Genomic DNA, 26,924 nt, shown 5'->3' with positions numbered 1-26,924 from the left:
AAACAGAGTAAATTTGAAATTTCCTAATCATTTGCAAGCTTCTGAAGATAAAAGAGAACTCAAATACTATATTACTATTAAAAATAATTATTTCATTGACCTTAAATGTATCACTCAGGGAGAAAAAATTTTTATTGATTGCCATCATTGTTGAAACTGCTTTGCTCATCCAAGTAAAAATATGACAGAAATGAAACAATAAGTTGTGTGTATGATCAGTATGTGTAGGTTGATATGAATACAGCTCATTAACATAACTTATACTTCATGGAGGAATGAAGATGTGCTCGATATTTTAATATGATATAAGAAGGAGAAGAATAGGGCCGGGCGCGGTGGCTCATGCCTGTAATCCCAGCACTTTGGGAGGCCAAGGCGGGTGGATCACGAGGTCAGGAGACCAAGACCATCCTGGCTAACACAGGTGAAACTCCGTCTCTACTAAAAATAAAATAAAATAAAAAAACGCCGGACGTAGTGGCGGGTGCTTGTAGTCCCAGCTACTCAGCAGGCTGAGGCAGGAGAATGGCATGAACCCAGGAGGCAGAGCTTGCAGTGAGCCAAGATCATGCCACTGCATACAAGCCTGGGTGACAGAGCGAGACTCTGTCTCAAAAAAAAGAAAAAAAAAGAATAAATTTAGTATTAATATACAATCCAATTTATGCACACTTATATGAATTTAGATATATAATATAATGCATAATCATCTAAATGTTAATAGTGGTTCAGAGTGGTAGGATTTTAGGTGGCTTTTGTTTTTTCTTTATATTTTAATGAATTGTTCTCAATTTAAAGATAATAAAGATAGTAACAGAAAATTTAAATAATTCAAAAGATAAGTCTATTTCCATTGTGTATAAAGAGTACACATGTTTAAAAACATTTTTAAACATAATTACATTTGGCAATATTTATATCTAACCTAGAGGACACAAAGATAAAGAATGATCAGCAAATAAGAAACATAAAGAAACTGGTTACATTTGTTACTAAAATACACTGGATTTTCAAAGCTTTCAGATATAAATATCAATGTGATTTTGTATATCAATGACTATGAGAAATGCCCAGAAGTGATTTAACTATGATCTTTGTCTTTAAGCATGAACAACTAGGTTTCCAAGATAAATCTTGATATGATTTATGTATTTTATCTCAATAGCCATATGAACAAACAGTAATTTCTTTTCTTACTGTACTTTTTTATTTCTTTTAAGAGACTGCATCTTGCTCTGTTCTCCAGGGTGGACTCATGTGGTGGAATCGTAGTTCACTGCAGCCTCGAAACCCCAGGCTCAAGCAATCCTCCTGCCTCAGCCTCTGGAGTAGCTAGAACTACAGGCATATGCTCCTATACCCAACTAATTTTTTAAATTTTATTATTATTTTTTGTAGAGATAGACAATATCTTGTCCAGGCTGGTCTTCAACTCTTGGTGTCAAGCGATTCTATTGCATCAGCCTCCCAAAGTGCTGGGATTACAAGCATAAAACACTGCAACCTGCTCAATTTATATGCTTTTAAAATGATAGACAGTATGAAGAAAGGTAGAAAGAAATATAAACATCAAGTAGTACTGCTATCTAAATCAGTTGAAATATTTATGATTTACCTTTATAATTGATATTTAACTCTGCTGCCTCTCTAGAATAATATGTCAATTTTATAATTATTTTGTTGTCCTTACTTATAAATCCCTGATACAACATGTGTCTATCAGGTGCTGTTCATCTTTAACATAGAGGAAGGCTCCAGTTTGGTCTGGAATTTCCTTAGCATCTAGTCTACTTCTCTCAGATAAAAAGAGTAAGTTGGCAATGATAAACTATGGGGTTGACAAACATGATCAATAAGGTGATGAATTTTCTCAAAAAACTAGTTAAATAATTAATAATTTTATTCTTACTTCACACCTTTCCTCCTCTACAAATACCCTAAATTGTATTTTCCTTGAATGTTCAATAATCGTTTTCTTTCATTGAAGTAAATTTGTCTCTTAGTATTTTTAAAGCTTTCTTTGTAAGTCTAAAGTATTTTCTTTTAATCTACCTTGCATTTAAAAACATTTCTAGAAAAAATTCACAAGCACATTAAAAAATTACTGATGTACCTATGGCACTGCAGTTATTGTTGTAGATAAATTTATTTAACTACATGTAGAAGTACTATCATTCATTTTTCACTAATGAAATAATAAATACAATGCCTGTGAGGGGATTATAAGTATAAAGACATAACTGAAATTTGAACTTAAAAAAAAAGACATTATCAACATGATCATTCCTAATAGAGATGACCAATGCAGAACAATGGGTACAGTTTCACAGGCTGTGTTTTCTAGATATTGAATGACAATACCCTTCTCATCCTTTGGTAACCACCAATGACTGAGCAGCTCCTCACAGTCCTCTCAACAGAGGAGAAAAGGGCATGGGAATCAGAAAGACAGTCTCAAGTAGTTCATGGTCTAGTTAACAAAATACTACACGTGAATGATATGAAAAAAACATGCTTATTGTCACAATCAAATTAATGTAGCACAACTGAAGCACTTCATTTGCCCCCAACAGGGTAGAACTAGACTGTTTTCATTCAATCTGTACTTTTCAATCAGGCACTCTCAGTAAATGTCCCCGATAGACAATAAAAGCTTACTAAGGACTATTCAGCTCTATCCATAGCAACAATATAGGACAACTGCCCTCACTCCCAATTTATTCTCAGCTTCACTTGCTCCTCTGGTTCCCTTGGCTTTCGACTACCAGCCTCATAATGAAAAGGGAGGTAAAATGAAGCTTTGTATAGATATGTCACCCAGTGCACTCTTACCAAGAAACTTCACAAATCACATTAGGCAATGTTTTCTTTTCAAATGGATCTATTTCACAACACATTGCTTTGGTTGTTCAAATGCAGTTTCAGAAATCAAATTTGCAAGTCTAAAATTAAGATGACACAGCAGAGCGCATGCATCATTCATGATGATTTCACAGTGTTTCCTAGTCTGATTTACAGTTGTCAAAATTAACCTTACATGACATAATCCATTATACGTTTCACTCAACACTGCATTTCCAGATCATTATATACCAATCATGATAATATCATCAAGTTAAACTAGTTTCTATTGATTTTAATTTCTTTTAACTACTTTCTACCTTTTGCTTTCTTTCTGGTAAGATATCTTATAAACTTCATATGATTTTTATTATGACATCCCTTTAATAACTATTTCTCCAGAATTTCCAATACGATCCTCATTTTCATATTTTATTTTTAAATTGCAGACTTGGTTTACCTTACTTTTCTTTCTCTGATGCATCTTTTTTATTATATAGAAAACCTCACATTATTCTGAACTAAGTCACAGAGTTCAGTCTTTACCATAGAGTTCCTGCAGACACAAATCCTTGGCACTTAAAGAAAGAAAAACATAAACAAAGTATCTTCCTATCTAGTGTTATTGTGTTATTTTGAATGCAGTGTCTTACTAGCTAGGATATAAATTATTAATAATTAAGGATAAAAATAATTATAAAATTCTGCATCCATAAATTGTTTTGTAATGGAAACCAGTGATGCAGTAATTTTTTTTCCCCAAAGAAAGCTCTATGATTTATTTGAAGATCAAAATACTCAATGACCTTGGCTGTCGCAGATTTGTATTGGATTTGTTGAATACCACAAATCATACAAAACTAATTTTCAAATATGTTTGTCATAATGACATGGCTTCTACACAAGGACAGTTTTATTTTGTGCTTTGTAGGATGTAGTTAAAGATAACATCATATTAGTGATATTTGGATGCTTCCAGAATTTAAAGCAGATTTTCTGGCTAGTGTGAGTAGGAAAAGATTTTGTAAGGTTAGTGGAAAGACATATTTATAGTAAAATGTATGTATTTACAAAGTAAACATGTATCTTTTTAATATTGGTCTTGTCTTAACATTTTCAAGGTACATAGATCTAAAAATGGTATTTATTTTAATTTTCCAAATTGTATATACATCACATATACGTTTTTCCTCATTATTCAGTGTAACTCTGTCTTTTTTGAAAGAGATTTAAAGAACTTAAGAAGGTAAGAATTTTGTTTTTTTCTCTTTTGTTTTCAATTATCTTTACCATCTAATTATTTTAAAGCTATTATTTATTATTATTAATAAAATTCATGTTTTCCTCAGCCATTATCAATTTACATGGCAATTTTACATGTATGATTTTTTGTATCTTTATAATAATCCTGACACATAGGTAAAGCAGGGATTTTATACCTATGCTAAAATTAAGAAATAAGTTGTAAAATTCTGACTTTAATCCAGGCTATCTGAATCTGATGCTGGTGTTACGTCATATCAGTTGTAAAACTATTCTTCTAGTGTCAAATATGACTTAGTTTCTAAACTCCTGGCAGACAGGTACACTACCTCTTCAGACTAACTAAAAGATCTATATTAAACAGGACCACCAGGATTTCACTTGCCTTATTCTCTCTTATTTATCTGGCTGAATATCTAAAATTGTCCCACTCAATATTAATTTCTAAAATAACACAGTAAAGGGCCATGTATTAATGTCATGAATAGATTATATGAATTATTTTGTTAAATAACCAGTAAGTATAGAGGAACAAAATAAAAGCCAAGTTATGTTTTGACTAAATAAAATCTCCAAAATGTTATAACATAGGTATCCCTTAGAAAGGCTTTAGAGATATCTCTGTAGTTGTGGGAGAAAATAAAGGCAGAGAGTTGAAAGCTTAAATATTTTCCCACAAGGGGAGACGTTTACACTCAAAGAAAAAGTAATTCATGATTTTGTACCTGGTCAAAATTTATCCTTCAGTGCTTTATACTTACCTAAAATACTGCTAGATTCATGGACTGTCTAAATTAGAAGGTAGCGATCATCCAGGTCAGTGATACTACGACTCAGGAAAGAAAAATTAAGTACCTGATAGATGACTACTAAATATTTGCTGAATAAATATACAGAAAGAGATGATGAAGTCTTTGTAGGGAGAGAACATGAGGTTCCTCAGCCCATGAATCAGCTCACTCCTCTTCCCACTTAGGGCAGAACTAGGAAAAGCAAAGAAGTACCTAGGAACAAAATTTAAGAAGGCACGTGCATGACCCTGGGGGTGAGTGCCTCATTAAATTTTGTGTCTCAGTAGCCTCTTGCGTCTTACCCTGTTCCCAACCCCACTAATCCATGTTATTCCTTGATTAGAAGTCCTCCTTCCTTATTCATCATCTGAAAGAAACAATTGCCATGCCACACTCTCAGGGAAGACTTGCTGATTCATCATCTATTATAAAAGAAAAGAACACTATGCCACACCCCATGGCTGACTTCCTCTTCTATTGCAGTTCAAGATTAGAGAAAGTAAATAAATGTGGGGGCAGGGGTGGGGGTGAGTAGAGCGAGGTGATTATTTAAAAATATCCTTTCTCACTCATCTCTCCCTCTTCAACAGGGTCATACACAGAACATGTAGAGTTTGGCTAGCACATGTAAGGATAAAAAGTGAAAACATGTGTCTATGTTGAACAAGGAATAGAAGAAAACCTCAGTTGTTAGCATCATGAAAGGTTATAACAAAGACAGCCTGGGGTCAGCTTAGTGTTCTGGCCACTTGAAATCATCTCAGAGTGTCCCTGACTTTCATATGTTGAGGATGTGGGACTCCAAATAAAATGACCAATTATTTGATACATATTATTTGAGAAAGATGAAATAACAGAGAAACAAAATAGGGCAGGCAACTTCTTTTCCTTCTGTTTCTAGTATTTTCCAGCACTATCCAAATCATCCTAGCATTTTGCCATTTATTTATCAGAACTCCAAAGTTTGGAGACTGGTTATAGCCAGACATCAGAAGATACAATCAAACTGTTAAATGAAAACTGCCAAGATTGAATTTCCTCTTGAGTTCATCCTGTATTGTTTATGTGGCCTCAATGTCTCCATTGCTGCTACTTTGATCCAGGGATTCCTCACCTCATTCTTGGATTATAACCATGACCTTACTTGTGGCTGTCCAAACTCTAGAATTTGACCCCTCCAATCCATTCTCCATATCATTCCTGTTTATGAACATAATTTTGCCTCAGTTTACTGAAGAAAAGGCCAAAGTTTTCTGCCTTACCATCAATGTCACTGGGCTTCCTTTCAAAAGTTATTTACTGCTCTTTTGCCACCTGCTCCTTTGATTCAAGTCATACCAGCATCTTGACTGCCCCTTACAGATAACCTGCTCATTCTACTTCTCAGATTTTTCAAAAATGAGGTTTGACTTGGAATGCTCAGTCTTTCCACCATATCCTACTTAGGTAAGTTCTATCCATTTTGGGGGAGGAACTGGTCAAATTCTACTGCCTTATCAAATTACTTTAATAAATATAGGTGCAGTCTTTCTCTCAAAAATTTTAGTAGTTTTTATCTAAGATTTATCCCTTCGTCATTGAGTTATTTTTACAAAGTATGAACTCTATATTATGCAAACCATAAAAGATACAAAATCTCTGGGCCAACCCAGAATTACAGTAATTTAAAGTAATTTTATTTATTCATTTTTCTCCTCTTTCCTAAACAGAATTAAAGACATCAAAGTCAGAGATAAGGTTTTATATAGAGTTGGAACTATGTAGTGCCTACTATGTTCTCCTTCACCTATTTTGTGTTTAATTTCATTATATGGGATCCTTGACAGATGAGAATGCCAGAGAAGTGCATTTTTGATAAAAGTATTTGAACACCTTTTTACAATCCAGAATGTATCAGTATATCATATACTGTATAACATTCAAATGTATTACAATTTTATACTATTGAAAATAATTTCTGACAAATTCATATTTATTATTCCAGAGTTAGGATGTACATCTCTGTCGCAGTATCTATCTCTGTTCTTACCCATCTGTTAATGGGAACATATGTATATTCATATTGATGTAGGTTAGTTTCTGGTCTGTTATATGTAGTCTTTTGAAATCTTTTCTTTTTTTAATTTTTTTTATTTTAGAAAGCTTTATCTAGTAATGTACACTGAACATTCCACCAAGCAAGAACAGATGGAAAACTTATTAACTTGACCACCAATTCCTTCAACTAGAGCGAGCCTCAACTAATTTCTTTTTTTAAAAATTATTATTATACTTTAAGTTCTAGGGTACATGTGCATAACGTGCAGGTTTGTTATATATGTATACTTGTGCCATGTTGCTGTGCTGCACCCATCAACTCGTCAGAACCCATCAACTCATCATTTACATCAGGTAAAACTCAGAATGCAATCCCTTCCCCCTTCCCCATCCCCATAATAGGCCCCAGTGTGTGATGTTCCCCTTCCCAAGTCCAAGTGATCTCATTGTTCAGTTCCCACCTATGAGTGAGAACATGCGGTGTTTGGTTTTCTGTTTTTGCAATAGTTTGCTGAGAATGACGGTTTCCAGCTGCATCCATATCCCTACAAAGGACACAAACTCATCCTTTTTTATGGCTGCATGGTATTCCATGGTGTATATGTGCCACGTTTTCTTAATCCAGTCTGTCACTGATGGACATTTGGGTTGATTCCAAGTCTTTGCTACTGTGAATAGTGCCGCAATGAACATACGTGTGCATGTGTCTTTAGAGCAGCATGATTTATAATCCTTTGGGTATATACCCAGCAATGGGATGGCTGGGTCATATGGTACTTCTAGTTCTAGATCCTTGAGGAATCACCATACTGCTTTCCATAATGGTTGAACTAGTTTACAATCCCACCAACAGTGTAAAAGTGTTTCTATTTCTCCACATCCTCTCCAGCACCTGTTGTTTCTTGACTTTTTAATGATTGCCATTCTAACTGGTGTGATATGGTATCTCATTGTGGTTTTGATTTGCATTTCTCTGATGGCCAGTGATGATGAGCATTTTTTCATGTGTCTGTTGGCTGTATGCATGTCTTCTTTTGAGAAATGTCTGTTCATAAATTTTGTTGTTGTTATTGTTGTGTAATTTCAACCTTAGTCATAATTAATTTTTCTTTTTCAAAAACTTGCTTCATTTATTCCAGTATGTTACATTGTAAATGCTTGTGTCAATATGCCAAGATGTTTACTGTACAATGGCTTTCTTGTATTAAGCACAGTAGTATTTTGTTCACTTACAATTCAGTTGCTATACTGGTGAATATTACCCAAACAAATTTTTCATGATCACATCTTTTATCTAATATCAGTGACCACATATTTCTACTAAGTAGAGAAGAAAGCATCTCTCAATGAAACTTTTGGGAAAAAGCTCAGTAATCCCTTTCTAATACAATGATATGAGATTAAAAAAAAATGAACATAGCAAGGTGAAAGTGTGAGTAGAGACCTAAAAAGAAGAAAATAAGATAAAACACATGGAATTACTAATATAATGTGTTAGCAGACTCTAAAAGGGTGAGCATATTCTTAATTAGCTTATACAAACAATGCATTAATGATTTATTAAATTCCTTCTTTTATGGGAATTTGTGTTTTCTTTTGAAAGTATTTCCTCCTATTTAAAACTATTCTTGTTTGAGTCAGAGGGAAACTCAATACCACCCGCATCAAGCCAGTAGAATTCCAGCAAATAAATGAAAACAATGGGCAAGATCACAGTTGCTGCCAAGGAAATGCAAGGTCACTGCCCCGATCAGTAGCCAGGCTCCCATAGGAAACTTGCTCTCACACTGTCTCAAGCAAGAGAGCTAAATAGAGCAATTAAATGGAAGATATTTAAAACTAAAACTCCCAGAAAAAGTGATGAAAGTGATATGAACCTTATTTCAAGTTCATGTGGAGGATGATTAGGCAATGACATATATTATCTGACTTAAGGTTAGTCCCTTCCCCAAATCCATCAAAGGTTTAAAATACTACCTAGGACCCTCTTTTTATTTAATTTTCCTCACTTAAAACAAAAATAATCAACAGTGCATTGTCTACCTCAATTTTCCTAAGAGGGTAGGTCTTATGTTAGGTGTTCTTACAACACAAAATAATAAAAATAATAGTAATTATGCAATAAGAAAAGTAGCAGAAAGAAATATTTGCAGGTGATGAATATGCTTATGACCTTGATCATTTCATCAAGGTCATATCCCCAAACTCCTTGAGTTGTATATCTTTAATATGTACAACTTTTCATATATCAAGCATACCCCAATAATGTGATCTTAAAACTACTCCTGAAAAGTAAAAGGAGAGGTGAAGACATCCTGTCCATGATGAGATAATCATACGCTGGGATATAAGAAGTGACCCTGGTGGTCATTTTAATATTTTTGAATTTATTTGAAGTTTATAGGTAGACATTGACAATTTTAGCCCTTAATTTGCCATCACTAACACCAACTAATTGATAGTGATGAGCTTTGTGGCTTCAAGATATAAAAACAGGAGTGACTGACATAAGTAAGGACACTTATAAATGGACAAAAGAGGATACTAACTTTAAAAATTCTCAGAGACTATTGGAGTATATTTATGATATTAATAATGGTATATTTTCTCATTTATACAGAAAATATAGCAACAGAAATTATTTAGTGTCAACCAGGAATAATAATATTGAAGTACTATTCTCAATGATGTATCCTGAATGGAATCAGTATAAATCTATATTATCTTAATTGAATAGAACATATCTTTTGAGGATACTCTTTTACATGTTCTGGTTATTTTTTTCATGACCTTAGAAGGTTCCATTTTCTCATTGGCTTCAGTTGAATTCCTGTTAAGTTACTAAAAGACTCTCAGGTTTTAAAACTGAAAGATTCTCTTAAATTTTAATACTGGAACAAACATTTACTGGGAGCTGATTATGTTCTAGTCATTGTCTTAGCCTAATGTAGGCGATTAAGGTTAATGTTGCATCTTTCTTAGATGGGTTGATAGGTGCAGCAAACCACCATGGCATATGTATACCTGTGTAATAAACCTGCATGCTCTGCACATGTATTCCAGAATTTAAAGTAAAATAAAACAAAAAATAAATAAAAATCGTATTTACTTAAAAAAAGAAAGTTTGTCTAGTCATTCACCTATTGTTATTACATATATTATACATGCATACATATAAATATATATTTGTTGGTATATAGCCTTACATAATATACATATGTATAAATATATACACACAAAATGTGTACATATAAATATATATGTGTTGATATATAGCCTTACATAATGTAACACAAATTTCCTGAGAAAACCTTCAATATTTAACAATTTTTCATGAAATCTTGGACCTGACATAATATAAAGGCAAAGTAACTTTTTAAGGAATGAAATTAAGTTGAGGAAAAGAGCAGAAGTAAATAGAAACAAATTTGGATAATAACAGGTGAACAGATCAGAATGGGAGATGTACATAAACTTAAGCATAAGTTTGAAGATAAAGATGTCATAGTTAATGAGGGATGTTCAATGGGAATTTAACAAAATACAAGTCAAGTTATTTTTGAATTATAATTTTGGCCAGACCAGCTGTCTTGGGTCTCAATGCTGGTTTAGTGAAGAATATGTTGACTGTCTAGTTGCTCTATCATTTTGAAATAAATATAAATACATTTGGTAGGAGTAAGAAAATGTATGTGCTCCCCTTTGACTGGAGAAAGAGAGGTTTTTTTAATATAAAAAATAAAATACTGTATATAAAATAAGCTGAAATCACTATCATTAATAATGTACCTTCTCACGAATAATTTGCCTTACAATCCTAGCAAAAGATAACATAAAGCCACAGTGATTAGCAAAATATTATTTCTTTATTTATGTTAAAGTTTTAATTATTGTGATTTTAAAATGTATGCAGTATACTTTTATAATAGCAAATGTATATAACTTATAAACAAATAAACATATATTGAGGTGTGTTAAAAACTCTGTCACTAATAAATGTGGACAAGTTTAGACCTGCAGGATATAAAGTCTAAACATTTAAACTTGACCTCCAAGATCTTTATAGGTTTCCAAGACCTTGATAGGGTTTCTCCATTTCTCTTCTAGGCTAGTGCCTCTTCCCTTTGTATTCTAACCTCCAGAGGTGAAACAACCTACAGAAACAGTATTTTTCCACAAGGAACCGTTACTGCTGCAAATTCTCACTGCTTTTGCTCTTTTTGTTCCTATATTCTTTGGTCATCTCCATCCTACACCTGGTGCATGCCTTCGAGTCCTTAATTTTAGCAGCATTTCCCCTCGGAGGCCATTCTTGATCCTGCCAACCTCCTTCCAGGAAGAACTCATTATCTCTGTTGTTATTTGCATGCACTTTCTCTCTCTCTCTAGACAAAACATAGCATCTCTAATATTTTATTGTTTCTTTTGTGACATTATTTCTGTAATATAATATAGATCCTTGAGATTATGATTTTTGTTTTGTCTTTTTGTCTGCATGATAGGCCCAGAATGTCTTGATGCCTTTAGTTTTGTTGAATGAAAAGGTAAATAAGTAAATAAATGCATAGTAAATTAATTAGTTGATGAGTAAACTAACAATGACATAGAAGCAGTTCTCTGGTTCTGACACTGTACTCTAACATAGCTATTATTTATCAGTCAGGGCCAGCAGAAAACAGAATGTAAACTCACATGAGTTAATTCAGAAAAGTTTCATAAAACGATTATTAACAAAATTGTAGGCATCGAGGAATGGTACAGCATCTTGCAGCTATTAACTATAAGAAGATTAGCACCCTATGGCAATAAAGGAATCAAGGGAAAGGATTTTACTAGAATCCAAGGTTGACCTAGAGCTGGGGAGAGGACTGCTGGATGGGGCAGGAGCCTTTGCTAGAGGAATTCAGCAAGGAACAGACAGAAATAGTCTCTCTTCCCACCATCTGATATACTGCTGCTTTCTCGCATTGGTAGAATCCAATGAGAAAGGAGGCTCAGAAGCCTATGAATACACTGCTCAGAGGTCAGCATCCGGACACACGAGCAGGATGGGGAAGGGGTGATAGCGAACCTTTAAGGTCAAACATAATATACTGCCTGGTCAGCTCGACATTTTGAGAAAACTAAAATGTTCTTTTTAGCCCTCTACTGTCTACCAAAGAATATGGGCATACTGACCCTGTTTAGTCGGGTGTGGCCAACAGGCAGCCGAGGGAGGCTTGCGAGACGTGATGATGAGTATCTGGTGGGCAACTTGACACTTTGGATATAACAGAAAGTTTGAAGATCTAAAAGCCTGCTATTTAGAAATAGTAATTTTATAAATGGATTCTGAACAACTTAAAAGGAGTGTTACTTTAAATAGTGGGCAATTTTCTCCTTTTTCTTTCATAAAGTTAGGATTAGATCTGCAATTTTACTGATTCACAAAGTTGTAGCGTGGGGATGGGCCCTTAGGAACCATACAGCTCATCAACTGAGTGATAACCTTGCAGTTACTCCCAAGACTGTGGAGAGCTGCCTTATTCTACAGGCACTCCATAGAAATTCACCCTGACGTTTCAGTATGAACTGATTTGTAGGCCATGTTGAAAATTAATGAACTGTCTGCCAAGAAAGATACATAGGATTTTATGTCCACAATTTTAGGTATGGTTTTTGTTCGGGGTTCATTAGAATCACAAATTTATTTATTTTTAATAATATTTATTATTTATTTTTATATTTATATATTTATTTTTAGGCTCCCTCCCTCTCTCCCTCAACACCGCCTATCCCAGAACATGTATGGTTTACAGAAGAGAAAGCTGAGTCCCAGAAAGTGTAAATGACTTGTTCAATACTCTGTAGCCATGAGTGCATAGGTTTACTATTCTTATTTATTGTTTATTTATCCTAATTATCCATTACTTAAATTCCATTCTTGTTGATTCAGCCAGCTTCGCAACTGCTATAAAGCAAGTGCTTTATATTCAAGTTTGATATCACCATTCTGGAAAGCAATCCTAAAACAGAAGGTTGGAGTAATTAACAACTAGTATTCTAAGGTAAAATAAGAACCAGGCATAAAGACATAAGCTGTGTTGAGAAAAAATACAATTTTCTGCTCAACAGTTTTAAATTTGAAGATGAGAGGGGATGCCAGAAAGTCTGGGCTTAGAAAACAAAAATCAGAAATCTACTTTAAGCAATATTACTCATTACTATCTGAAATGCTAAGGCTGAATTCATACAGAGACTTAAAATGAAAACTGAATTTAGTAACAGAAATGAGACAAAAATACTACAAGGTGCTAGTATTTCTGGAAGTTATTAGATTATTCACCCCTTCATGTTTTACCCAGTTATGTTTATCCTATGTATTTGTGCCTGAAGTATCTGCTTTATGGAATTATCTAGAAGCTGGATAGTTCCACTTTTCTTGGCTTAGCTAACAGAAATCTGTTTTAAATCCTAAATCTGTCTTATTCCCTCAGGAATTCACTAGGCTGAATTTCCCACACTTTTCGGAAATGCTTCTCCTGGAATTATAATTACCATTAATTGCCCCTGTCAGACAATTCGACAAAACAAGATAGGTTCAAATGAAAGATATTTTCAAAAGTAGGCACTACATCCATTAAATGTTTCTGGTATTACTTAGAGCAGATTCTACCCTTGTTCCTTGCTCTTCAATACGCAGCTTTGGTTCTTCATTTGAGAAGGTGAGCTGGGTCAGGTAAAGCATTCCAGAGGTGAGGATGCAATGGCAATCACAGGCTATGCTTGTTGCAGTCTGGAGATGGCTGCCTCCTCTCCCTGCTCCTCCTCCATTCCACCTTTGACAGCTTACCTCGGCCAGAAGACCAGAAAATAACACTTCTGCTTAATTTCTCCAACAACTACACTTCTGTGATTCTAGGGTGGGGAACTGGCTCTGAAGGGACCTTCCCCAGATTCCTTGTGTCTTGCCCTTCCCCCCACCAGATTGGGATAATCCAATAAAAGGAGACTTGGATATGCCTTCGTGGATTGTGCCACTGGGTTCTATAGAGGAGTCTCTTTCATGCTTCAGGTTCTAGCTTCCTCTGTCTTTGAGGCACAGATTTATCATATGGACACTTCCTTTTTTCAGGTTTCCGTTTTCCTTTTTTTTTTTTTTTTTAAACTATAGATTATTTCCTTGATTGGGGTTACTGGTTGATTTCAAGGCAGGGGACTAGAGTAAAATTGCCATTACTTCCTCATGTTTAATTCCAAATCACATACCTTATATGGTATTAACTGCATGATTCTCTCTATGTAAAAAGAAAAAAAATTATAACAAATTTAAATATATTAATAGGTTTTATCTGCAATTTTAGAATTGGCAACACTTCATTCCACAAGTTGGAATAAATATTCCCATGAGCTGAGCAGAGGAGGTTGATTTTATAGGTAGTAAAGGGCTGAGGAAAGCAAAACAGAAAACAAAATGTGGATTGGTCATTTCAAAGTTACTTTTCTGTAAAGGTTACAGCAGAAAAAAAACAAAAACAAAAACAAAATAAAACAAAAGTCCTTATCATGTCTGCTAGGATTGGCCTGTTTGGGGATTTGGCTATTATCTCTCTCTCTCTCTCTCCTGATTTCTCAGAAGGCAGATAAATAACTTATTTTCAGCTTGGTGACTAGAACTTTTGCATAATCAACACCATTTTTGTTTGGTCTGTTGGGCCTGGTGCAGGAGAAGGAGGCTTAATCCTGACCAATGGCCTCCTGTAAATTTTGTTTAACACTCATAAGAGTTAGTACAGCAGGCTGAGACTTCTATCCTTAGAAAGGCCTGCTTGGAGGGTTTGCCCTTGGCTGGGATCTGGGAACTTAATTGGTAATCAGTTCCTTACATTGATATAAAATTTTCTGTAAATGATAAGAGTGGCTGTGCCTAATCTGTTTGTATAAATATAATTTATTATATTACTTGTTATCGTTATTACCATAGAATAGAATGCACTTAATTATTTTGTGAAGTTAGCCTTTCCTCTCTCTTTATTTTTCAGTATTTTCCTGGCCTGTCTTGTATGTCTATTTTCCCCTTGTAAATTTCACAGTAACAATGTATAGACAGCTGGTATATTTACTAAATATTCTAGACAAGCACAACTACATCCTTTTCTATTTTTCCAAGTCTAGTGTTAAGTGCAGAACTTTTATAGTTAAGCTTATTTACAGATTTATTTTAAGCTTTCCTTTTGCAAATGAGATATTTCAATCTTTTTCCCCATTATAATACTTAATTTTTTAAGCATCTAGGGAATATATTGATTTTTGGATATTATCTTTGTGTACATCAACCTTATTGATTTTTTATTGTTTATAATATATTTTCAATTGATTAGGTGGAGTATTCCAGAATTATCAGAACATCTGAGGGAAAAGGTCTTATTTTTGCCACTTGCTTTCCAATTTTCATTTCTTCTCTTTTCAGGTACATTGACTGATACTTACAGATCAATGCTAACTAGGAGTGGAGATAATGTACCGTCCTGTCTTAGTTTTTACTTTAGAGAGAATGCTTCTAATGTTTTACAATTGAGCACCTTCCCAGCTTTCAGTCTGATGTCTCTTTGCCTATTTCTCTCCATAAAAGTTGATCTATATTAGTTCTCCCATTAGGTCATTATTTCAACTTCTTCTTGCAGAATATTAGTCTTGTACAATTTCAATGTGTGAATCAAGGTCTTCTTTTAATTTCAGGAAAGCCTTATCCTTGTATTTTGTTGTGTTTTCTGTTTTAATTTTTCTGGTTCTATCTTCAGGAACATCAGTATTTCATATAGTAATGTCCTTCGTTTGCATATCCATTATCTCTTTTAAAAATTAGTTTATTTGATGTTCTCAAACTGTTCTCTATGTCACTGACTCTTTCTACCACCAAATATTTTTTCATTTTTTGTTGCTTTTAATGTGAATTGCATTTCTGTTCTTATTTTATAATTCTCCTCCATTTCCTTTTTGAGCTCTAACAGATCACTTGTAAACTCATTCTGTTTTCTTATCTCTTTTTTGAATACTGAAATTCTTTCTGTTTTGGATTCAGAAAACCATATTTCATTTAACACCTTTGGTTTCCTGGAGAAACACTTGGTATACTTTCATACCAACTCTTGGTCCTGTAAGATTTCACCCATCCTGGCTGGAAGTCACTGGTTTACAGGGAGGCTTCCTGTGTCCTAGTGTATGTGCAGTGATTTAGAATTCTCTTCCACTAGTTGTCAAAACTTTAATCCCTCAGTCTGTCAAACTGATAGTCTTTTGTTGGCAATAATGGCATAGTGAGTTCCCTGCCTATTATGCTATTCTGATTTTAAGCAGAACTCAAATATGGTTCAGCAGCCCTTTTCACTGACACAGACCATGTCATATTAAGGAATTGTCATTGGCTTGTCCCCTCAGAAAGCTCTGACTACTCTTAAGAGATTTTGAGTGTTCATGAAAGCTGATAACACATAATGCCTTTCTAAGTGTCCTCCCTAAATCATGTCTAATTTCACCACATTAGCCAAATTTCTGTATCAATTGTGGTTTGGGACTGTGACTGTTTCCTGCTGTCATAAAAGAATAGAGTTTCATTTGTGTTTTTCATTCTTATTGATTTTGGTCTACTGGAAAGCGGAAAGCAGGGCAGATCTATCATTGTTAACTTAAACGTTTTAGCAGTAATTCTAAAATTATTTTTGTCTATGATCTGCTTCCCCAGATTCTTGGTTTTATTTAGTTAAACTTAGGCAGTTACTATAACATAATTTTTAGCCATATTAAATTATTTTTGTTCTCCATGATAAGATTGCTTCTGGATTTGATAGAAGCTAAAACATTTTATATTTGATCACTAAGTTCTTGATTTGTGGCCCTGTGCTTTAGTGATGTCATTGATTCACTCTTCAGTTTATTGGCTTTACTGATATCATGGTATAATATCTGAGCAAAACATAGGTCAAAATACCTGATTTTTGTCTAGTCTTGACTAGGACTTTCTTGATTATACATGATAATTCATATATAATGGAAATATTCACAACTAATTTATTTAACATAAAGTTTAACCTATACTGTAATAAGTCAGAACACATATGCAACTATCAACTTATTGGAAGTTATATATGGCATTTCTAATGGGATACAAGTTCCTGACAAATAAGCTCTGCATTTTTAAGTATGTTTGTTTAATTCAAACAACTGGATGAGAATATTAGGCTCTATGCAATGGTAGCTACTATCCTAATTACACTTTTAATTGAGTAGTCAACGTTAAATTAAATGTCTACAGCATGCTATCTGAGTGACAGTAGGAAACAACTCAACTTGCCTTGGAGACTCATTCAATTATTTGATGTAAGCCAAGTAACTAATATAACTGTAATATACTTCAGGAAAAGAGAAAAGGAAATCACCAGAATAAGGATAGTCAGAAAAGAACAAAATAGGAATTGAGTTGAAAATATACATGACACAGAATCAGAGGTACACACACACACACACACACAGACACTTAAGGAGTTGTAGGAAACGTGGAGAATGAAGGCAGAACAAACAGCCTTCATTCAAGGCCACAGGAGCAGAACTAGAATGGAGAAATAAAATGTAATTCTATCAATACAAAGAGGGGAGAGAGTAGCAAAAATTCCAAAAAACAGTAACAAGAACTCTATGAGGAGAGAAAGTTATTGTCTTAGACCGATCGATTTTTGTTTATCTAATTAAACTATATCCTTTTCCAAAAGCACTTTAAACCAGATTTCAAAATCTATACATAGCAAAATCAGTAGACAAGAATAGATTGAAAAAAATAATAATTGGGTGAGAAAAAAATAAAGCTAAATAAAGCTAAAGATATGTTAATAAACAACATGCATGCCATACAGTCCTGTTTAGGTTCTTAAGAGAAGAAGTTAACATGCAAATGTGGTCTGTTACATAATTTCCAGAGGCCATAGAAAAACAATCCAGCTGTTCACCGGAAGCACAGAGGTCGAAACTTCAGGGAAATTTATCTTACATGTTTTTAATCAAGAGAATAGACTGTGTGATAGAGTTGATGAAGCTTTCAATGCCATTTCTACAGTAAATCTGATACACGATTCTTACTGATGTTACTATTGTTTTTTCAGTTCAATCCAAATCATAACTGCATAAATATTTCTGAAAAAGCAATTATGCAAATATCCAGATAAGCCACTCCCAGATGGTCTGGTTTATCCAAGAGCAAAATTTAAAATACCCAGAGAACATCATGTCTTTCAGATAATCCTCAATGAAAATTATTTCCACAACAACTAAATCATACATGAGACAGTTTTTTCATAATATAGTCATTATGTACCCAAAGATAATTTGTCAAATAATTTCTGTCTAGAAAATGAAGCTAATTAGTTACATGTTTCCTGAATGAGGCTACTCATGATTCAATACCCTCTACTTACCTTATTTTTGGCTGGTTGCTGTTTCCTTCTCTGGAGGGAGTTATTCCATTATACACAATGTGCAAGAAAATTATTCTTAGGTATAGCTCCCTGGGTTGTTGTTTAGAGCAGATTTTGTTTATAGGGTAATTCTGAAAATGCTCTAAACTTGGAGAGATTACAAGTATGCCTTTTTCTATTAACTCACTAAAATAAGTATCTGAATTTAAAATCCCAATACTTCAGCCTCTAAGCAATTTTGTTTTCTATTATAGGGAAATGACAGTGTCTACACATAGAGAAGAAGCAGCATCTTTTCATGAAGAATCGCTCATGCTTCAGACTTTGAAAGGAAAATCAAAATAACTCAAGTAATACAGGGCCTAAACGTGGGCACAATATAAACAACACTGAGAAACTCACACAAGCTCAGAAGCCTTAAATTTGGGGGTAGCTTATCCTAGGTTGTGCCCCTATGTAATCCAGAAGTTATTACACAATAGGGGGTGTCTTAGGTACTCATGATCTTGACAGACAGGCCCGTGTAGTTAACAGTAATTAAAATGTTACCTTAAATCAGCAGCTTTCCCCGTCTTGTTAATACACATAACCTCTCTGGTCTGATATCCAATCTGGATGTCCCAATATTTGTTCTCTTGTCTGTTCTGTCTGTTTCTGTTTCTCTTTTTCTTAATAAGTTCGCGGGCTTCTGGATCCTTTACTCCTTTGCTGCGGTCCTTTTCCCGTTCTTTATTCTTCCCGCGTCTCCTTGCTTGTCTCACTTGTCGGGAGTGGGGCATTGAGCAGGTGCTCCAGGGCCCCACATGCAGGCTATACATGAGCTCCTCGGCCTCGCATGGGCTGGATTGGCACACCTGGAACTCCGTCAGGTTTGGACAGCCAGAGCCTCCGAACTGCGGGGGCGCCACCACATGACGCGTCCGGTGCTGAAGCCCGCTGCCGCAGGTCTTGGAGCATTCGGACCAGGCAGAAAACTCAGACACAATGCAATCTTGCTGGCAAGGAATGAGGCAAGCCTGCTCCAGGAGAGGCTTGGGCTCAAAGTACTCACAGATGGTATCCTCCGCAGGAATATCTTTGTCTTTCTGGATGCACACTATCTCCCTCACCTGAATACCTTCTTCCCCCTTAATGCATTCAAGAGGTTTCTCTAGGCTTTTTGAAATCACAGGCTGACACTGATTCCAAGGTCCCAGTCTCCAGTCGTACAACTCTTTGTGCCAGTCGCAAACTTTGAAACAATTCTGCTGGTTATTGGGTCTCTCGGCCTGCTTACAGTTAGTATGCAGTGTAGTCCATCCCTCCACATGAGCACACCACACAGCCCTCGTTTGGATGCCTCCTGGACCACATTCATCTCCCATGCATCGGCCCCATGGACCTACAAAAATTGCAACACAAAAATTAGCAGTGCTACTAGAAGAAAACTACAAGTTATTGCACATTCCAGAAAGACTTTTCAAGACCTAGTACGTTAACTTCCCTGAGGTGTTATAAAGTAGGTCTCTGGACAGGATTGTTGGAAAGTAATGATCCACACTAAGTAGTTTTGCAAAAGGGGAACTGTGTCACAGAGTCTATATAAGGTAACTGCTGGGACAATTTCACTTTGGGTCCTTTAGGGATTACTAAAAGTTTAGTTTTGTTCATTTCCTTTGTTTTATGTAGTTGGAAATCCTTGCTGATAAAGGACATCAGAAATTAGTCTCAGTGAAAACTCATTACTCCTGCCTCACAATCATCAAATCCATTTCAGTAACTGGCAAAGAAAATGGCCCCGTGTGAAGAACTTCTCCTGCAGGCATTTCTCTTCCTGGACAATTAAGTACTTTGTGGAACTTGCTCTCTTCTTCATCATTTTTTATTTTCATAGACTACGACTGCAAGGGTCTAATAGTTGTATATTATGTGTGTCAATAGAGCTTAAAGTGTTCACTCTCTGGCTACCAAAGCTAGGAAGCAGAAATCTTCATTTACACACATTCTGCCTTTAAATTTACGAACTCCCCCCCCCCCCCCATTTCCCAAGTGAAGTATAGACCTGGGTAAGGGAATTTAAATTTAACTAAAAGATTTTTGCAATTTTCTAATCATTGAGAGGTTATTTGGGGTCTTATTTATTTATTCATTTCTTAAACACGAAATATTTGGTATTACAGAGCTGTTTTATGTGATACTTAAATCAGTGGCTTTAATATGAAATGTGGGTTTTTTTTTTTTTCTGTGAAATCCTTCTTAGAATAGATTTAAACCTTATATTTGCATATATTATTTTTTTCTAAGGTAGATGATATGATTTTCAGTGCTTTAACAGACAGATCCCAATTTATGAAATTGAGAATTGTGAAATTTCGGAATTATAAAGAAACTTAAAGATCATATAAATTATAAAGAAACTTAAAGATCATATAATTACATGATTTTCAAAAAGTATTCCAAGAATTTGAGAAATTGTTTGATGTGCCTTAAAGCCATTTTCCATCTGTTGTGTGGGAAGGTGAGGGCCAACATGTGGGGTGGGTTCTAGTGCCCCTCATACTCTTACACTGCTGCCATCCTCCCTGATTGATGCTTTTATAAGAAAAACTCTATTTGTATTATTAGTTTTATTCACATGGGGATTAGGCATAAGATTATGTCTGCAAGAGGTTTCTACTGTGGAAATGTGAAACCTGCTAAAGTAGGTCAATGGATTCGCTCTATGGATGAGAAAAACAGGAAACAAGAAGGGAAAGTGATTTGCTGAGTTCAAATATTTAATGAATAACAAAACGAATCTGGAATTTAGGTTCCAGTTCTAACTTTTAGTTGTACAATTTCTCTTTAAATCTTTAGCCTCAGTTAGTTTCTTCTGTACATACCAATTGTTAGTATACAAATAAAGAAATATAAAGAATGTGCTAATCATATTTAATCTAAACATTTAATTTTGCCTAATGAGAAAGATGTTTAAAGTTTGTCAAAAATTTTCTTACAAATGGCATTATGGAGTTGTAACTAGAATAGAGACTTGCTGTAAATATTGTGCTAACTAATCATTATTGCATGAAAGTAAATATTGGATAGTTGGCATGCCCTTATCATTCCTTTATGAAGTTTGCATGTAAGAAATTATAAGGGATATAAATGCTTATTAGGGATGTAACATTCTTATAAGGGATATAAAATACTCAAGGAGACTGGGAAACAGTCTCCTTGAAGTATTAATAATGAAACTTTATGGACTTAGAAAGCCAGTGGGTTTGTTGCATTTGTCCAAATGCAATTCACCTAATAATATTTTAATCTTATTTTTAATTTGCCAAAGAAAAAATACAGGTTCACAAATCTGGTGATATTTTCTTAAAGATTTTCTAAATACTCACTTTGGGAACCACAGAATCTAGGATACTTCTCAAAATTAGAACCTAGTAATATGTATGAAATTTTCTAATTAATTCCACACACCCTTGGCATTTATTCCCCATCCCCACTGTGCTTGAACAAAACAGTGGTCCTTATTTAACATCTGAACACAACATATAAAGACATAGTTATATCAGACTCTCAAATTATGAGTAAGCTATATGCCATTAAGTCTGAATTTGAAAGTATAAGTGTCTTATACTAACTCAGACTCTAAATCCCAGATGTAACTTAGTTGAACTTCCTGATGTATTATTTTTTTCCAATTTTTAAAATTAATTATGAAATTAGACTGACTAATCAGATTGAGGCTACTAGTCCTTTATATTCAAAGTGTAAACAAATGATTTTTTATAGCAAACTTAAAAGGGTGTCACTTAAAAAACGTAACTGTACATTTTTAGGTAAGCAGCACTATTACTAATAGATGTGATTGGGCCGGGCGCAGTGGTTTACGCCTGTAATCCCAGCACTTTGGGAGGCCGAGGCAGGTGGATCACAAGGTCAGGAGATCAAGACCATCCTGGCTAACATGGTGAAACCTCATCTCTACTAAAAATACAAAATATTAGCCAGGCGTGGTGGCGGGTGCCTGTAGTCCCAGCTACTTGGGAGGCTGAGGCAGGAGAATGGCGTGGACCCGGGAGGCGGAGGTTGCAGTGAGTCGAGATTGCGCCACTGCACTCCAGCCTGGGCAACAGAGAGAGACTCCATCTCAAAAATAAATAAATAAATAAATAAAATAAAATAAAATAGATGTGATTTACTAATTAATGTAAATTAATGTTTTATTACAGAAATCTGAGTATACAAAATGTGAATTGACTTCAAGTCTATATGTTATTGCTAAGGAAAACATACATACTGAAAATAACTTTTTTTCCCTAAAACAACTATGAAACAGAACTATGCTACACTAGTCAACTCTTAAGTCTGAAAATTACCTTAAACAGGATAAGGACTGGTGAAGATATTAAACTCTTACAAACCAAATTTTAGCAAAAAATCTTGGCTTAAAGTGATGGTTGCTTTGAAAATGATTATCATTTACTGACATCAAATTATGGAGAGCTCCCTTTTCACACACGTTCCAGAGCACCATGTATGTTTCTCACATAATGTTTAAATGTTAGTCACACTTTCGGTTAGTAGAATCAGTAATTTTTATCAAACATTTAATATCTGTTTATCACATTAGACTCACTCTATAGCCCCATGAGGACAGGCCCTTGTCTGTCATCTGCAACAGCTGCAGACAGTACACACAGAACAAGTTCAATAATATTTATTGAATGAATGAATAAAATCAGAAACCAAATCAATAAAATAATTCTAATCAATTTATGATTCAACAGATGCCATTTGGACAACTAATTGTGGATAAAGACAAAATGTGTTTTTCCTTTAAGCCATTCCAATATATTATGAATTATCTTGAGATTTTTTATTTTTATCTAATTATTGAAAACACAAGAAGATACTAGTGACATAACTTAAAAATACAGATCTATATTTAATTACAACCAGAACCACAGTGTAATCTTGAGAATGTCTAATTTTTCCATGTTACCTGTTGTAGTAATATTACATATATTTTGGATAACTAAATATGCACAATGTTTTTCTGAAATTAGCATTGTCTTGGAGGCAGATTTCAGATGATCACGGGTGTCAACGACAGGATTTCTTACTAGAATATTCTCTTGTGTTCAGAGCTAGTTAAAAACACATATTTCTGCAATGATTTTCAGCTACATAGAAAAATATAATATTTTGTTTCTACTCAAGATGTATAAATGCCTTAAGAAATAAAAGAAACAGCCCGTATAAAAGCTTAATAATATTGGCATCTTATTTATAACATTGTGAATGAAATGTTCCTTTCCCACTTTACAAAAATAAAAATGCACTCCCAAAAGGGGTTGAGAAGTATATTTTCATCTTTAGTTTTGAGAAACTAAATTTTCTCAACCAAGAACATTTCTAATCACCTAGTTCTTTACTGATTTTTCACAATGTTGATCCCACTACAGAGGCTGGTGAGTCAATGAAATAGTTCTTTGATCACTTACTTTAAAAATTACCATTTGACATATAGAAATATTGACAAGTGTTGTTTCAAATTCAGAATTCATTATATAAGATAGCTCTCACTTTGATGTTCCTCATAGAATACCAGGAACATCACCTACATGTGTGTATACATTTTACATATGCTTAATTAGCTAATTATATTTGTAAAAGCTTTGCACTTCTGCTAATTTAATGGAATAACCTGTTACATTCCATGGTTTGAACATGTCTTTTAATTTCCATGGCTTACTTTTGGATAAATTGCCTCAATAATTTTGTTTAGAAAGGATAGAAGTTAATTTATAGATCTTAATATCCAAGGCATTATATTTTTGATGTCAATGCCAGCAGGAATAAAGAGATTGAATTCAACAATATTATTATATATAGATAAGGCACAAGAATTTCTAAAGTTTGCTTAGATAACTAAGAAAAACATATGTTATAAATATATTCCAATTCCCATTTCAATAATATTATCACAGATTTTTATTAATCAGCTACTCACAGATAACACTGTGGGATTTATTGCATTCCACGTATATTTACATTGAGAACCAGCAGATAACATATCCTGAGAAAACTTCATGGAGATATATAAAAATACCTACTGAGGCTAAAGGAAAACAATAAAATGCATGAAGGCACCAGTGAAAACAAAGGTGGAAGTATAATCACAATTGAACCTAAAAAATAAAAATACCCGTTATCCCCCTTGTAGGTTTTAACTATACTTATCTTTTCATTGCACCTTGAGTATTACATGTGTGTCCAATTAACCAACCTCTTGTAAGATCAGATCTTCCCCACAATACACACGATGAAGGGCTGTCTACCTCTTCCCTCCAAGCAGTCTTGACACAAGTACACATTGAAAGGGACCAAATGGAATAGAAAAAGGACCACATTGAATAGAAAAGGGACTGCATCTAAAACTCCTCTTGACAACTGGAATTGTTAACCCAATTAGATACCATGTTTAAGGAGGTGCAAATGTTTTAAAGTACAATTTGAAAACAATATGCAAACTCTATCAAGGAAAACATGAAATCCTCTGCCAATTACAATGTGACAGTGTGTGGCAAATGTCTCTGCATAAATGTTAAAATTCAGCTCTGCATCCTACATTACTAAGAGTGGGAGGTAGTGGTAGTAGAAAATCTGGGGGAGTGGTGTTTGGTTTTTGAAAAGAACAGTAAGAATTATCATTGGTTCAAAACTTCTCTCTTTTATTGTTCTGTTCATGATTATTTAGAAGGAATTTGGAATCTAATTGAGCAAAATAAAGGACAGGCAGCTTTCTATTTAAGGCTATGGATAATATCCCCCTGTGAATGGAAATGTATTCCTGCATACAGATTTGTAGGATGGTGTTTACTCAGTATCATACAAAGCACTTCTACAATGTGGGTCAATAAATATGTGTAGAACACTTAGCTTGACAGATTTTATGTAAATCCAGAAACACTGGATGTCTTATTTCACTAAAAGGAAATTAAAGCAACTGTTTTATATGCCCAAAACTTGTGTGTAATTGATGGGCTCACAATACAAATATTTTCACTTGGAATCAATGTAAAATTATGCAAAATTGTGATAAAAACTTTAAATGAATGCTACTTGGCTTAGTTTTCCTTAGGCTAGTGCTTTAAGTAAAATTCTGCACTAACTTTACCAAGATGTTGATAAAATAATGAATTTATTTTTATTCCTGCTAAAGAGGATTTTATAATGTGCCTATCCTCTTGATGTCGTTCAAAACTGTCTCTTTATTTCAGTCTACAAAAGACAGCCGTCTAAATTTAAAATTACTATTTCCCCACCATATTCGACACTGACTTCTCTAAGAATGCTTTTTATATGTCAAGGGCATGAGAACAATAAAAGGTTGAGTCTATAAAAGGCCACATTATTGACAGGTGGCCAGCAACTGTTCCAAAGAGCCTTATAAAAGATAAACACCATAAAAGGAGCATGAGAAATTATGCAAACTACTTTTTGTTCTTGTTTGCTATAAAACTCTCACATGTGCCAGTTTCTGGTTTGACTAAATATGTTTGCATCCTTCAAATGAGATAGTGTGTTTTCCCCTCCTGGATTTGGTTATGGAACAGCATGTCCTACTTTACTAAGATCAAGGAGTACATAAACAGCTTAGTAATATACTGAATTCTGTCTCTTGAATGCTACAAAACATCTTACTTTAAAATTTATAATTTACAAAACTAAAACAAAATTTCTATTTGTTTTTAACCAATCAAATCCCTGTAAAAAGATTAGAAATTACTGTTAAATAATAGGAAAGAAAAATTCCTTATAAATGCCACAAACTAAAGATAACTAATCCTAGTCACCATACGTTGCTGTCCTTCTAAAGCCAATTAAAATATAAAACTAAACTTAGGATTGTGCTATCAATTAATTGTTTTATAGTTTGCATTTTTACTTCACAATACGCTATAAAAAATTCCATTTCAACAGATACACCACATACACACACACACACACACACACACACACACAGATTGAAACTTCCAGACCATTAATCTCCTTTGCTCTTCATATTTTCACATTTAGATCTATACTATGTTTGCATAGTGTTTTGTTCTACCAATTTACCATGATTTTTCTAACTGATGTTCTATCGGTGGATGTTTAGGTCTTTCCTGATTATTTCCAATATTATGAACAATGCTATAATGAACCTCCATTGCTGTACATCAGTCAGATAATTTGGTGAAAGGCTTTTGCACACTTTCAAGCTTTTGACACGTGTAGTATTACAAAAGTGCCCACCAAAATGTGCCAGTTTGGCCTTCCACCAGCAATTTTGAGCACATTTCCCTCAACCTCTAATATTTGCAGATTGCTGGTCCTCCAAGTCTGAGCTCCTACTGGAGAAATCCTTTGTGCTTATTTTCTTGGAAAGTTCATCCTTTGACTAAAATCATAGTCTTAATTCCTTTACCTTCATTCTTTTGTGTATTATGGTTTCCAGAAAGACATCAAAGCTTGTGAAGAATTCATAATATCCTTCCCTGTTTTCAGCATCGAAACATCTTTTTGCTTA

The 26,924-nt window shown here is 34.3% G+C and overlaps 1 protein-coding gene across 2 annotated transcripts in view; it reads right to left on the bottom strand.

Annotated features, from left to right (window-relative positions):
* Positions 1-26,924, bottom strand: part of THSD7A (thrombospondin type 1 domain containing 7A) — a 789,627-nt gene that overhangs the window by 269,376 nt on the left and 493,327 nt on the right. For both annotated transcript variants that reach the window (XM_074035410.1, XM_005550102.5), the window contains one exon: positions 18,926-19,757. In XM_074035410.1, the coding sequence (XP_073891511.1) occupies positions 18,926-19,740 (815 nt within the window). In that variant the 5' untranslated portion in view covers positions 19,741-19,757. The remainder of the gene's footprint in view (positions 1-18,925; positions 19,758-26,924) is intronic.

This window comes from Macaca fascicularis, chromosome 3, assembly GCF_037993035.2.
Source record: "Macaca fascicularis isolate 582-1 chromosome 3, T2T-MFA8v1.1".
NCBI classification, from domain to species: Eukaryota; Metazoa; Chordata; class Mammalia; order Primates; family Cercopithecidae; genus Macaca; species Macaca fascicularis.
Note: the sequence above shows the minus strand (reverse complement) of the source record. Positions and strands in the feature narration are given on the sequence as shown.